The 15126-nt window shown below is 36.5% G+C and overlaps 1 protein-coding gene across 3 annotated transcripts in view; it reads right to left on the bottom strand.

Moving 5' to 3' along the window:
- The window catches only part of LOC105194310 (plexin-A4), a 299262-nt gene that overhangs the window by 196452 nt on the left and 87684 nt on the right, over positions 1–15126 (bottom strand). For all 3 annotated transcript variants that reach the window (XM_039447734.1, XM_039447729.1, XM_011159164.3), the window contains one exon: positions 7748–9098. In XM_039447734.1, coding sequence (XP_039303668.1) covers positions 7748–8944 — 1197 coding nt within the window. In that variant the 5' untranslated portion in view covers positions 8945–9098. The remainder of the gene's footprint in view (positions 1–7747; positions 9099–15126) is intronic.

Raw genomic sequence — 15126 nt, 5'->3', positions numbered from 1 at the left:
AACTGAGTGAGAATCTTGAAACGGTAATCTTGAATTTTATTACAACATCTTCGAGTCCCACGATTCTCAGATCTCAGTTATTTCTCGATTCCTTTTTTTTTTCAACCTCCGATACTTGAGAGAAGTTGTTATCACAGCGGTTTGTACCTCGACACGATTGCGCGCGGCTTCGTCGTCCAGCAATTACTATTCCACGCCCCAGTAAGTCCAGTATATGGTATCCCGCAATGTTACTTCTAACTGTTCCCAGGCGCGAAAGTGAGGTTGCACTCGAATGAAAAAGAAGGAGAAAAAGTAGAACGGCCGAGAGAGATTCATCTCGGAAAACGAACAAAAATACTATCAAATTTTCCAACATGCTGGAAAATATCATATCCTAAGCTTCCGTGCGTTTGATTCAATTTTCCCCGATATCGCTTGTCATAAGGAACAACGATGATTTCGTCTCCTATAAATTATGATCGAAAAAAAAACATGAATATCGGATTTCAATCGGGCTTCAATAGGGGCTTCAATCGCGACGATTAGATTCGATCGATCGACGTCGATGATGTTGGCTTCTCGTGTGTACATACACCTTATCTCAAGAAACCTGTATAGTGTATAACGATGGTATTAGAAGCAGTATCTTTTATCAAATTTTCTGTTTTAACAATGTATCTATCTATTACAAAACTGGAATTGGCGTCTTGCTACATTAAAAATTAATTTTAATAAAATAAGAAAGATATTTAAATAACAAGACTATTTCTCATTTAACTGAAAATAAACTTGGTATCAGCAAAAATTATTCTTATAAAAAAATTATTAAAAACTTCAACTTAAAATTTTAAAAATAAAAAATAATATGTAAAAAAAGAGACGAAGGAAAATTACGACAATTAATAAAAAATGATTCCCTGCTGTCAGACAAGATTTTTCGTAATATTCTGAATATATCGGAAGTACTACAAGTACTTTATTATGCTGATATCCTGGAATAAATTAATAAAAGGATATTAGGAATAATAGGAGAGTCTACGCCTCGTATATCCATATCTATACATATTCATGTTATTGAAAGCATCCAGTATTTTAGGGCAGTATTTGCAGTTGCATCATGTTATTTCGCCAATTACATTTACTTTGAATAATCGCGTAAAAATAGAAATTATAATACTTTTACTACTACAAATTTTATTTTAGTAACTAATTTTTAAAGTATTATAACATAGGTTAATTTACAAAATTAATTAAATTTGCAAAACTTAATAAAACAAATAATACTGCACATCATAGATTTGTTACATCAAATACATAAAAAAATACTTTTAAAAATAAAAAAACGAGAAACAAATATTATTTCACTTAATCTTTAAAATCTGTCACATCTAAAAATACAAGTTAAATCATAATGTCAGTAAGTTAAATCGTCTCCGTTAATGAAAAATGTATTTTAATAGATAGCTAGGCGGCGTCGTTTCATTGTCACGAATAAATGTACAGATTATTTTCGTGCGTCTGCAGTACGGAAATCCGTACTCTCTGAAATTTTACCGGTTTCAATCCCTGATGAAAATTCATCCCGAGAGAATTTTATTTCATAGCTGCGAAACAATCTGACGTCTGTCGCTTTAGAAATTCCCTTTAGTGTGAACAGTAGTTATAAGCTTACTGCGAAACAGTTATATTTTTGTTCTGTGCTTCCTCATAACTAACAAAATTTAAAATAAATTACAAAGTTACGAATGTAAATTATTAAAGTAATACGAATATAATGGAGTGTGTGAAACATACAACTCCTAAGGATTAAAATCAATATTTTTTTTTAAATTCACGTACGTACGTTGTCTTCAAAATGAAAGGCTCGTGTGGAAACAAATAAAACTTTGCATGCGCGCCATTCGATGGCAAACTTATTTGCTCTTCTTTGGTCCATTCACGCACCTTCCATCCTCTATGCCAATCGATTGAACTTCTATCTTCCGTAACAATTGAGTGCGAGCGATTTTTTCACGCACGACTATTCCGTTTTTCAAACAGAGAGGAAAAAATCCCGCGAAACTGCATCACATTTACACTATCTACGAGTCGCGAGTTGTTTTTTACCGTGCAAAACTTTTTAATTGCGAGGCTCACTCCAATGGTTGAGGCAAGAGGAGGCTATCCAATTTGAGCGAATGGGTTTTTCTCGAAAGCTTTCCCTTCCTCGTCCTATCCCCTCGTGTCGACCCTTTTGCCGCGATTCTTTTGTGACGTAAAAATTGAATCCACATAGCTATGGTATATTCACGGACGTGGACATGTGTTCGTGCATGTCGGGCATACATGACAAAATTCGGAGGAGAGACCAACTGCCCATTCCCGCTTTTTCCTTTCTTTATCCGTTTCTCCTCTCTTTTTTCATTTACAATTCGCTTTTATTCTCTTCTTAAAATAACTGCAGCTACCATTGCTATTGGCACTTTTTGCGAACGTTATAAAAGTACAAAAGTCACGATTAATCTGCAAAATTTAAACAATCCGACAGAAATTACAAATATGCAAAATTTTAGAAATCTTTTCTCATTCTCAGCACTACTTTCATATAAAATGAAAATAATTGCAATAATTTATGTGGACCTAAATAAATAATACACGTTACACTACCACAAAAAATGTCAAATTGTTTATAAGTGATGAATCCTTTTTGTGAGCCTAGACCGTGTGTGGAAAACAAAAATGTACGTTAGGAAAACTATAACTGTCAAGTTTCAAAATTAATACTTATTTGTTATTATGATTTCCTTATATTTCTTTTCTGACGTAGCTTAATTGCAAGATATATGAAGACTAAACACGATCTTCGAACAGTCAAATGAAAACATACGCATCCGGTGAATTTGTCTGTTTCCGTTCCACCGGAATCTTGCGGTTGTCCGTTCGAATAAGACGTAAAGGAAGAGGAACAGGAAGAGGAGGAGGCTCGAGAGTCGGTCCGAGTAAAATGACGAAGAAAAAAAAGGGAAAATAAGAATAAGAGACGAACGCGTTGTCCCACGGTAGCTCGACGTCGGCTAGACCAAACAAACAATCTTTATCTTCTTTATGGCCGCCCGCTTATCTCCGTCCGGCGACTAACTCTCAGCAGGTTCCGCGCCTTTTTCTCGCCTTCCTACGCAAAGAAATCCTTTGTGTTCCGGCATACGTTCTCACGATGGAGGAAAAGTTTCACGAGGAAGAGAGACGGGAGAAAGAGAGAAAGCGAGACGAAATGCAGAAAATTTGAATAAATCTCGCGCCGCGTCGTGAATATCATTTCGCTAGACTTTGCCGAGTGTTCCGCATCTTTAAGCGGGCACTGAAAACGGTTCTCTAAGTACCGTTCCGCTAAAGTTTTGAGAAAGCCATGCACCCCGCGCGACGAAACCTGGGCAAGCTTCGTTATAACCGTCGTTCAGAAACCTTTAACGTTCTTTGCGGGAGAGAAAGAGAGAAGAGGGAGCGAGAAGTCTTACAGATCGTTTAGCTGATATCGAAGATAAATGGTTGCGTTGATATGAAAAATGGGTGGTTTCTTTTGTAAATAACTGTCCCAAATTTGTAAAAATAAATCAAACAATTGAGATAAATGTGTTTAATCGAACTATTTTATGAAATTTGTATGATATTCTTCTATCCTTCTCCTCGGAGTAATCTATTCCAATCAGTTCCTTTTCTATCTTACTTTTCTTTGTTTATTGTGTGTGTTAAAGATTTATCATTATATATGTATACAATTCATTGTTTTTTGGGTTTAAACACGTTAAAATTGTGAAATTTATCGATACATGTCGAGAAATCGTCGCAAGACTTCCTGACAAACAGAGATCAAGTGCTGGCGACGTACAAATGACGATAAATTGTTCAATTCACTAATACTGCTTTTTCGCAAGACGGTAGAGAAGTCAATTTGCGAAAATTCTGACGGATACTTACAATTAGATATAAAAGAACATATGATATTTTCTTTGTTCAAGATTTTACAATACTGACTAAATAAAATTTTGCCAAGAAGTATTCGCCAATTATATGGAAAAAATAAAAAAAAATAACATTTAGAATAAAGATTTATAATACGAAAGAATCTCTTTAAAGCATAATCTAATTTCAATGATTTTTATGAAATGCTGAAAAATATTTTTCTGTTTATTACGATATGTTTGTGGTCTCTTTCAACCTCGTTCTAGATAAATAAAATTGTATATCAACTTTTTTGCTCTAAATAAAGTGCCAAGACAAAATTAAGCTTACTCCAAAATAATTGACCTAAAATGAAGTTACAAATTTAAATCTAAAACTACAATATAAATAAAAAAATTACGTTAAATAACAAATGCGAAATGTACACTACCCAAAGTATATAATTCTGAGCTTGGATATTTCGAGAGCAACAAATTTAAACAATACCCTAGTACCAAATACACTAAACTAACTAATTTGTTTCTGGTAGTTTACTTTTGCAGCTATCTATAACGCTGAGAAGTTTTCCCTAAGCTATTGTTTACACTTATTTCACAACGAAATCTGAAGCAGTATATTTTGCGCTCAACAAATTGTGTGACAATGAAAATATCAATTAGAATTTTGTATGGTTTTGAGTAAAATAAATTTTGTTCTATCCTAGGTCGAATTAAAATATACTGAGAAAAAAGTTGTTAACTCGACTAAAATTTGCAACTTAATTAAATTTCTTCAATTCAAGTATTTATGTGTTTAAGTCAAATATATCCAGTATTTTATGTATTTAAATTAAATATATAAATATTTATATTGAAAAAATTTAATAAAATTGAAAAATTTAGTCAGTTTAACTTTTTCTCAATATACGATATAAGAATTTAAAAAAATTTTGTTTGTGTACATCGTATGGTGATAGAAATATAATCATATATCTCTATCGGTGAAAGTAATTTAACAAAGCCAAATAATAAGCGTGTTCGCCTAATTTAATATCAAGTCCATTTTGCCCTCTTTCGAGGGATGACTTCGCAATACGACTATATAGGGAGAAACGTTCCTCGTGATCGCTTATTGAGACGAGCATGAATCGTGAAATTTGTCCGAAGTCGCGTGTATCCGTGCGGAATCAATTCGCCAAAGTTTTCGCCGGAAGAAGGCACAGAGCGATCTATAGATTTCCTTTTATATGCGAATTTTTTAACCAATTGAAATCATTTTTTTTCCGAAAAAAAGGGATACTATTACAATCTCTCTCTCTCTACTATAAAAAATTTAGGAATTTCAAGAACAAAGTTTTATACGAAGTTTTATGAACGTTTTTGTAGTATTATCCGATTAAATTTTCAAAAAGAAGGATTTAGTTTCAAATTCGGAGAATTCATAGCGAGTGATGTTCTATATACTTGTATGGTATGTCAGGAAAAGCGATCAGCAAAACCGAGAATTCATCGGCGTTCTGTATAAGTTTCGGTTAACCACTGACGAACGATCGGCAGCGATCGATCGCGAGGAGATAGCCTCGTGGTGGTTGCGGGCAGGAATGACGCAGCAAAAGCAAAAAGGTGTATTTTTGTCGCGTTTTTGCCTGTGTCGCGCGGAAAAAATCATGGAATGCGATTGCCGTTGGCTGCAAGGAAAAAAATTGCTCCGCGCGGACTCTATAGGTACGCTAATAAATTAAGGAATCTACACCGCGCTGGTCAACGATGCGTGCGGATCCGGAGAAAGGCTCCACTCGGCAGTCTCATTAGAGGCTTTAATTACGGCAGGTGAGATCTTGGACGACCATAACGACAAATAAAAATTCGGTCGCTTTCCCGGAAAATAATAAACCCGCGGCCTTATGAATTGATAATCAAGTCGGCTCGTGACGTTCCTGACGAGTGGTCAACTCAACGGCGTTCCTGTATACTCGCCATATAATCGCGGGGGTTAAATATACAGATTTTCCACTTTATCACTGCGAATCACAATATACATTTTAATTGCAGCATAATGCTAATTCTGCGATTACGTAAATAAAACAATATCCTGATGCGTGTTTCCGCATTAATGCAAATAATGGTTTAAATGCAATATTACACGTGTAATTTAGCAGATCGCATACGACGGGTAAATATAATAACATTTTCAGAGAGAGAGAGAGAGAGAGAGAGAGAGAGAGAGAGAGAGAGAGGAAGGAGGAAGGGGAGAAAGATAGATCTCGATAAAATTAACGCACATTTGTCCGCGTCTAAAATTCATTACGCGCATCAATATAAGTATATTTCGCGATTCCCTCCGGTACGAGAGTGAGAAGTATCGACGCAGTCTACGCAGGCGGACGCTGCGGCGGAGAAAAGATTGTTCTCGCGCTCGCATGCGCAAATGACGCGAGAGCCCGTGTGAAAGGAGCATATGGCGCTTTGTGCGAGGCCAGCGTCCTCCGGCGTCTTGCCTTCTTTAAGCTTTTCGATGCCACCTGTTACGTAAATGCGAACGAGAGAGAGAAAGAGGAACCGCGCGAGCTTCCTGCGAGACGCGGCCGATTGATTCGTGCCGTAATAATCAAGGAGGACGAATCGCGTCCTTCTTGCGACGGGAGGTGGTCTTCCCATCTGACGGCCATTCAGCCGCTCGACAACCATCAATGCAACCACCAATGCGCCCCACGCCGTGTGGTTATAATAATTCCGGCTAGCGATGGCACTGATACCCTCGCGGTGCCGAGCTATCGAGTACCGTGCACACGCGGTACCTTCCGCGAGTTATTGTTGGCCGGCAGTAGCCATACTGCGAGATATCAATTCATTTAAACGAGCTATCAATCTACCGCCAGCATCGAAGGGAATGAACGAAGTAACGAGAGATTTCAACGAGACAGTGAATAACAACGCGTTTGTATATAGTTTATATATAGTTGTGAACCCCTCTTGGCACACGATCGATCAATTTCTTTTGCGAAATCTAAAAGATTTTTCAAGATAAAAGTAGTAATCGTGCTTTACGTGAATTCTTTGATTAAATTAAAAGTAAGGTTCCCGAGTGGTCACCGCGGCCATATTGAAATCGTGACGTTGGCATAAGCGAGAAATCACACATAAAATTTTCTTGCGTGCCATTTGTAAATAAAGAGAATTTGGATAAAACAAAATAGGATTACTTGTAGAACTGGGACTGAACTCTTCTTTTTTCCTCTAAAAGTCGTAAATAGTCGTAAAAAGCACGTGAAGTGAAGCCTATTCAGGCCATTTCAGAAAAACACGGATTGCTACTGAAAAGAGTGAAAAATATGTTTTTACGTATAAAATTCAAAAATAACTTGCGGCTCATTTTTTACGAATTCGTTAAGTACGAGACAGGTCACATTTCCACAATGAAACACATAACGAAATGACACGCAAGACAAAACATCATCGTCAACATGTCACGTTTCCTGTTAGTTCTAATTTTTTCCGCGATACCACGTCGCCACCATCGACGCGAAATTCTCCGCCGTCTACTGAAGAGCCTTAAAGAGAGAGATTTAAAGTTTTCTTTTTACAAAAAAAGGCATCTAATTCAATAAAGCCTCTATTAAATAATTTACGTACGTTCAAAAAACCTTGGTGTTAAAAACACTTATCATAAATCTCGGACCGTGTTCGTTGAACTCCGCGCTTTTTACAAGGTACAATCAGTACAAGTATTCTATCTACAAGTTTTTTTTTTCTCCGGATAACGAGCAAGATGTCGAGTGACATCGCCGAGATTATGTACACGTCGGAGAAGCGGCAGTGGTTAAATTAAGCTGTTGAAAATGACTCACCGTTGATATGCATTTGTGGCTCGGAGAGATGAACTCCAGGCCCCGCTGTCCCTCGCCGCTGAAGCATCTCTGTATATTGCTCATGAACTTGCGGCGGATAGCCTTGAGTGAGTAGACGCACAGAGCCGAGTGCGGCCGCGGCACGTCACTGTTGGGCCCGTCGCTCTCGGCGAACACAGCGAACAGCACGTCGTCCTGAGCGGTGATGCCCAGGTCGCCGGCGAGTACCGAGCCGGCCTTGCCGACGTAGGCGGCTTGCACCAGGTTGTAGATACGCTCGTCGCTAGTGCAATTAATCGGTATCTCCGTGTACGAGTAATAATGCTCGTCGTCCTGGCACACGCGAACCAGTTTCGAGAGATAGATCGGCGTCTCCGTATTTTTCATCTGCGTGGTGAGGAAATAACTAAACCCGCCACTGCTGAAGCCGTAGATGTAGTTGATGGGATAACGTTCGCGCGACAGAGAGTTGACGTACATACGCGTACCGGTCGTGACTGCCGCTTCCGCGATGTTGAGCATCTTGTCCTTGTCGAGGGAACGCGAACTCACTGCCGGCACTTCCGAACGATAGGGCGAATTGCCGGTGAAGGTCACGCCGACGTACATGACCTGGGAGACCGGTGGATTTGGTGGACCGGGTGCGATAAACGCGACCGTCGAAGCGGTGGCGTTGTTTGCCACCACCGCCTCCTTCACTTCCTGCACCACATCCGATATGTTGTGCAGATTGCGCACCGTGCACATGCCCTGGAACAGACTGCCGCAGGAGATGAGCCGCGTGGTGGTGTAATCGATCACCAGGGCCTTGTTCACGTTGTCGACTGGCCGCTTCTGCGCCTCACGGGGGCAGTCTAGCATCGAGCACGCTGTCGAGTCGCCCTTCGGTCCAGTGACCTCCTTTACGACGAGCAGCAGGTCCGGCGACAGCTGATAGAGACGATTAACCGCGCCTACGTACACCCGGCCGGTGTTCTTGTCCACCACCAGATGGTTCATGCGCTCCACCTCCGGATCGTGAAATTTCTGCACTATATCGGCCGGCAACGAGCGCGCTGTCGGCAACGATAACGATAGCGTGATGATCAGAATGAGCGACAGCGACGGGCGACACCAACATCGTCGACGCGACCACCGTACCATCGACCGCACCACCCTCATCGTCCCCGTCGTTGTTGCCGGGAAGACTGACAACATGCCTACTCTACTTCCTCCACACTATGGACTCCGTCGCGCCTTCCTCCACCCCTCCCCTCCTCCCGCCTCCTCCTCCGCCTCCTCCTCCTCCTCCTCTTCCGCGCTGCCCGGCGATTGTGGCGGAGGTGGCCTCTTCCTTGAGCCTCTCCCAGGTCTGCGACAAAATAATCAAAATTGATGGTTAACATACCTTAAAGTACACTTGAAACACTAACTACAAGAACATATGTACATTATAACAAATAATCAATTTTCCAAATTTTAAAAATCGTATGCATTTACGGAGTGCTTTACTCCAATTTTGTAAAAGTATTCCTTGATAATTCCTGGTCTTTTTCAAGAAAAAATTATTCAAAATTCCTGATATGATTAGAGAATTTTTTAATATTCTTTCGAAATTTATTTTATTATCTTTTTGTATTAGATTTTTATTTTAATGTTTATTGTAATGTTTTCTTATGTAAAAATTTTTTAATGTAAAAAAAAATATGAACTAAATGACATATAAAGGTCTGCGATATACAAAGTTCTGTACATTTTAGCACTAGAAGTTGAACAATAGAATTTGAGAGGTGATTAAACACAGCGCCAATTTAGAACAATCTATCGTCTTTTATTGTCACTGTTTTTTTTACGAAAACTTGCGAGTTACATGAGAATGTACTTGATGTACGTAAAGATATATGCCATGCATATTTATCGATTGTCAACATTGTACATTCATAGAAAAAAAAATTATTTTCAAATCAACAATCACGTTCTCATATATAAGCATGTAAAATTTGAAAGAATTTGATAATCTTAAACAGAGACATAACTTACATAAAGAAATTTGTATCTTGCATAAAGAATTTTGTTTCTTCATGTAAGCAAATTATGCAAGATTATCAAATTCTTTCAAGATTTTATACCCTTGTTTATATATAAAATGATGATTATTGACTTGATACTAATTTTTTTTTCTTGTGCTATTAAGAAAGAATGATTAAAGAAATAATGTTGTCAGAAATAGACAAAATTTAAATTTAAAACAATAAAATTTCCAAAATTTTTCGAAGTACTAACATTTTATGATTTTCAAGAATAAAAAATATCGCCTAAAAATTCAAGGTTTTTTCCATTTTTTTTCTAGTAGAAAACACTCTGATTTAAGAAAAAAATTTCTTTTCCAATCATTTCTTACAAATATATATATACATATATATTTAAAAAAAAAACAATATATAGTAATTAAAAAATATATATTTCATGTACAGTGCCAAATTCTGTCTTTGTTAATTATAATAAAGTTTTTTTTAAATTTACGAATAAAAAGAATTATATGGTGTATTTCTAATTTATAAATACATCAAAATTATCACATAGAATAACTTAGTTTTATTTCTCTCGAGGTATTCAATTATTTTTTGATTGATATCGTTTCCGAAAATTATACATTTTTATCATTTTTAATTTACTTTTACATATGCACGTTCGCATGCCAAAAGATAACTTACTATTCGTAGTATCGAGATGCGAAACATTGTGCGCAAGAGACAGTATTCACCATACATAATTGTAACGATTATCTTCTCGGACTCAAGGTGAGAGCACCCCTTGCACGCAATGTAATCTACTTTCGATCGAAGGGAAAGGTGCAATTAGTGCAACGACACGGAACAATTATTGCCGAGAGCGCACGATAATAATCAAGAATAATAACGCGCAACGTGTGTTGAAAACTGCATTTCTAGAAGTTGTATTTAAAATATCTTAAATGTTTATGTAAAGATCAAAAAAATGAATAACATTTACGCAAAACTAATAATAAAGCTTCTCGATTCGGCGAACGTACAAACTAGCGTACCAACGTCAAAGGCAAAGACATTTAAATGACATTTTGTTAATGGAATGTAAGCATCTCTACGTGATTAAGGATACCCCTTACCGACCGCTCGGCAGTTCACGTCCTCACAGGATCCGAAGGAGGAAAAATAGTAGGACGAAAATAATGAGATCGCGGCGGTAGCGAAACGGGAGGAATGTCCGATTTATCGAGCGAAAGAAAACCAGGTGCCTTTGAAACGTGCCCCCCGACGCATCTCGTCGGCCCCCTCTTAAGAAAATGACTTCGTGCAGCCGGCGAGCGTTGGAAAAAGCGAACGGGAGAACGAAAGAAAAAAAAAAGGAAGAAGGCGACGATCATCTCTCTTTCGTTTCTTATCGCAATGCGGAGAGTAACGGTCGATCGGGAACAAAAGTTTTCTTATTTCCTGAAGACCCATTTTCCCCACTCTTTCCCTGAATTCCCGGATTACCCCCCGTCAATTTCACTCGATGTCAATCTCGGTTTATAGCGCTCTACCCCTAGGAAGATTAGAAACATCTGCGTGCGAAAATCTCAGATACTTCGCGCGATCTTTAAGAATAATTCTGTCGTGAAAAATTTCAACTGCTTATTTTCCTTAATGTATTTTTTTACATAATATTTACATCCACATAAATTTAATATCAGTAATCGATCACATTTTTCACATGTAGAATTACAAATACAGCAATTTTATGTATAGAATACAACAAAAAACAGATTTTTATAATGACTAATGATAAATAATTTTATGTTTTAATTTTTTACGAAATAAAAGTAACACAATATATAAAACATTGTCTTTTATTTGTTCAATAATCGATGTATTGGAAAGATAATCCAGAGTTAGTAATATTTTCTATTATAATTTTTATTTTAAAACTTTAATTAAATTATTTGTGCTAATCAAATAAAGAAAAACTGTATGCTTGGAAATATATGTAACTTTTAATTAATCTTAAGTCATCAGAATAGAAACATTAAGAATTTAATATATTTGAAATAGATATAATAATAAAATTTCAAGCCAGTACTGAAAATAGCAATTTTTTTCACTCGATATTTCAGCTGCTTTTGATAAATCATGTGAATTATTCAGCCATAAACTACTACATTTTTGAACAGATACCATCGCTACTATGCATAACAAGTAATCTTTTTAAAGAAAAACTACTTACTACTTTAAAATGCGAAAAAATGTTCTAGTAACTATGTATTTCTTCACGATATCATAACTTTCGCATAACTTCATAAAGTAACGACTATCTTGAAAGAACAAAAAAATAACATTACAATCCCTTTCTTCGTGTATTTGGAAAGAAACGAATACTACTGATTTGTTTATTCAACTTGGCATAGTTGCAGTCGGGTAGGACTGCAACTTCGAGCTATAGAAACTTCGATCCAATAATGCGCGTCATTAAATGACGAATCGGGGAGTCCAATATCGCATAAAAGCACTTGTTCTACGAAGAGAAAAAGATAAAGTTCGCGCGACTGTATGAGCCATTTGCAGTGAGTAAGCAGTACATACAAGTAACGATTGCGCATACAAAGAAAGTAGACCAGGTGACACGTGCGCCGATAAGTATTGAATTGACTGCGAGCACGCGATTTCTCAGGAAAGAAACGATGCAAGAATGCGCTGAGAAAAAATTGCATAAGAAACCAGTGTCGCACAAAGGGTCCTTCAGCTAATGTTTAAAGAAAGAGTGGTTATTTAATATTTAAAAATAATAAATGATTTATGCATCTTAATATGTATGCATGCATACATCGATGCATATTGCATTCCCAACGTCAACTCGCATGTCAATTAGATAGACTGCGACAGTCTGCCGTATCTGATGAAGAGAACGCGTGCCTTTCTTCATAAATTCCCATTGTACTGAAGAAGAGCGACACGCACTTTGACGTCGGTAATTAACGATCTTAATTGCTCTTGGTAATTTGCACCACGATTTCGCCAGAGCGATACACGACGGAGACACCTCTCGTTTCCGACAACGAGTTACGTTAGTCGAGAAAGTCAAACATGCGTGAAACTACGGGCTAATTAGCGTGCAGAAGCTCGAGACGTTGCCAAACTCATAGCTGTTGAGATGTTTAAATTTATCAAGATACCATTATTTTCATTCGAAGATACTGCGTATCAACATTTTACAATGTCGATGTACCGTCGATTAAATGAAGGAGAAATTATAGAACAAAGGGAGAATATAAGATAAAAAGTTTTAACAAGCGGAAACATTATATGCATTAAAAGTTACAATATTTCGTTGATGATAAAAAAAAATACACAATAAATTTTATGTAATCTTATGAGAACATTTAATAAATATTTTAAATATATTTCGTACAAAAATATTTCAGAATTAACAGTAGTAAAAAAGAAATCAATGCATCTTATAAATATTCACGATGACATTGATTTCTCAACTATCCAATCCTCATGTAAAAAGATTTGTTTGCAATGGCCGCCACATAGAACGTACACTGAAGATAAGATCGTTCATGCAGCTTGAAAGACAAATTGCCTTTTCAAGAAAAGGCCACGTAACGAATGTGATTGCCCGACAAATGTGCTTTAAAAGAAAGTGTAAGTATTGAAGGCATGAAAAAGAATGAGTATGAGCGTCGAAAGGGGACGATGATGGGCTGGAGAAAAGCCGAAACGCGTAGGAGAACAATGCAATGCTCCCCGCAATCCTTCAAATGTTCCAGTCCCTTAACTCGAGATCCTCCTGATTCCTCATTAAGCAAATGGTCGATGTGAAAAACATGTCGCGGAAACTTATCTCATAATTCAAAGAAACATGCGACATAAAAATGAACTTAGCTTTTCATAACATCTAACTGCTCTTAATAATTTTAATGCAAGACTCGAAGTAATGACTTTTTTAATATTTTAAATAGTTTTAATGCATTAAATACACTTTGAGCGCAGTAATTATGATTGATTACGTGCAACTAATTAATTATTACTAAATTACTATTAAACTATATTATTTATTGTATTAAACTTGTATTAAACGGCTTTAAAATCATAATGTTAAAACAAAAACAATGAAATTAAACAATTTAACAACTAAAAAAATTAACTCAAATGTAGATGCATATATCGATATAGACGCTACACACAAAAATGGATTGATTAGATAAGGTTTTTTTTAATTATGTTTTGTGTTAAAATGATAAATCTCGACACAAAAAAGTTGAAAATAATAAAATGTTATTTAACTCAAGAAATTCGTTTAAATTTGATACTTTAATATTTAACAAAGAAGATACTAATTACAGTTAATACATTTCACTTATTCATTTTATTGATTGATTTGCTTTTATTTTTCTTATATAATTTTTCCAGACAATATAATATTATATCTCATAAATGTGATAATTCAATGAACTCTCAAAATTTAACAATACGATAATTGAACAAAGCTAATGAGAGTACAGCGCGGTTGCAAACGCGCAAATTCAAATATAAAGACTTTCATACTTTATTAAATATATAACAGAACGCGTTTTGTGTGTTTTAATAAAGTATGAAGGATTTACATTTAAATTTGTGCACATAACTGTGCCACAGTTATCTGACTTTGTTTAATTATCATATTGATACTATGTATTAATTATTACGTTAGTTGTTAGAATTTCTAACATTTGATTTTTACGTTTAAATATTCACTTTGTTAAAATTTCTGCAAATTTTTATTAATAATTACTAAAATAATTGATTTCAGAGTCTAAATAGACTTTTCATTTTCCAATTTATTAACATTTTTCTAAAATTTTACTTTTAAGCAGAGAGAGAGAGAAAGAGAAAGAAAGAGAGAAAGAGAAGACTGCTGAGTAAACACTGTTTTCGATAACAGCGATTTATTGCTCACCAAACCTAACAAACTAAAAGCTCTTAAACATAGCAGCATAGCTATTATGGTCTACAGGGAAATTTTCCAAGGAGAGAACGGCCGTTAGTAAAAACTTACTATAACCAACTCGGATGGGAAAACTTGAATTAATTTGCCACCGCTAAAGCGCAGGAAGCGAGGGCCGAGAGACTTCGAGCGGCGGAAAATTTGCGCGGTCTACCGAGTCCGAAGCCTCTAATGGATCCTTAACGAGTTGAACAATCGTTAGAGGGTTTAAACAATCGTCCGGTTGGTGACTTTTTAAAAACGGTCGATTCCTACGGCAAGTCCGGCATATTGAGTTACCAACAGCGACACAGAGACAAACTTTTCTCTCTTCGGCAAACTTAAACCGAAACTAAATGTCCACGAAGTATATAACCGCGAAGAAGCGTACTCCACGAAGACATCCTGGCTCGTTA

The sequence above is a fragment of the Solenopsis invicta genome, chromosome 1, assembly GCF_016802725.1.
Source record: "Solenopsis invicta isolate M01_SB chromosome 1, UNIL_Sinv_3.0, whole genome shotgun sequence".
Lineage (NCBI taxonomy): Eukaryota > Metazoa > Arthropoda > Insecta > Hymenoptera > Formicidae > Solenopsis > Solenopsis invicta.
Note: the sequence above shows the minus strand (reverse complement) of the source record. Positions and strands in the feature narration are given on the sequence as shown.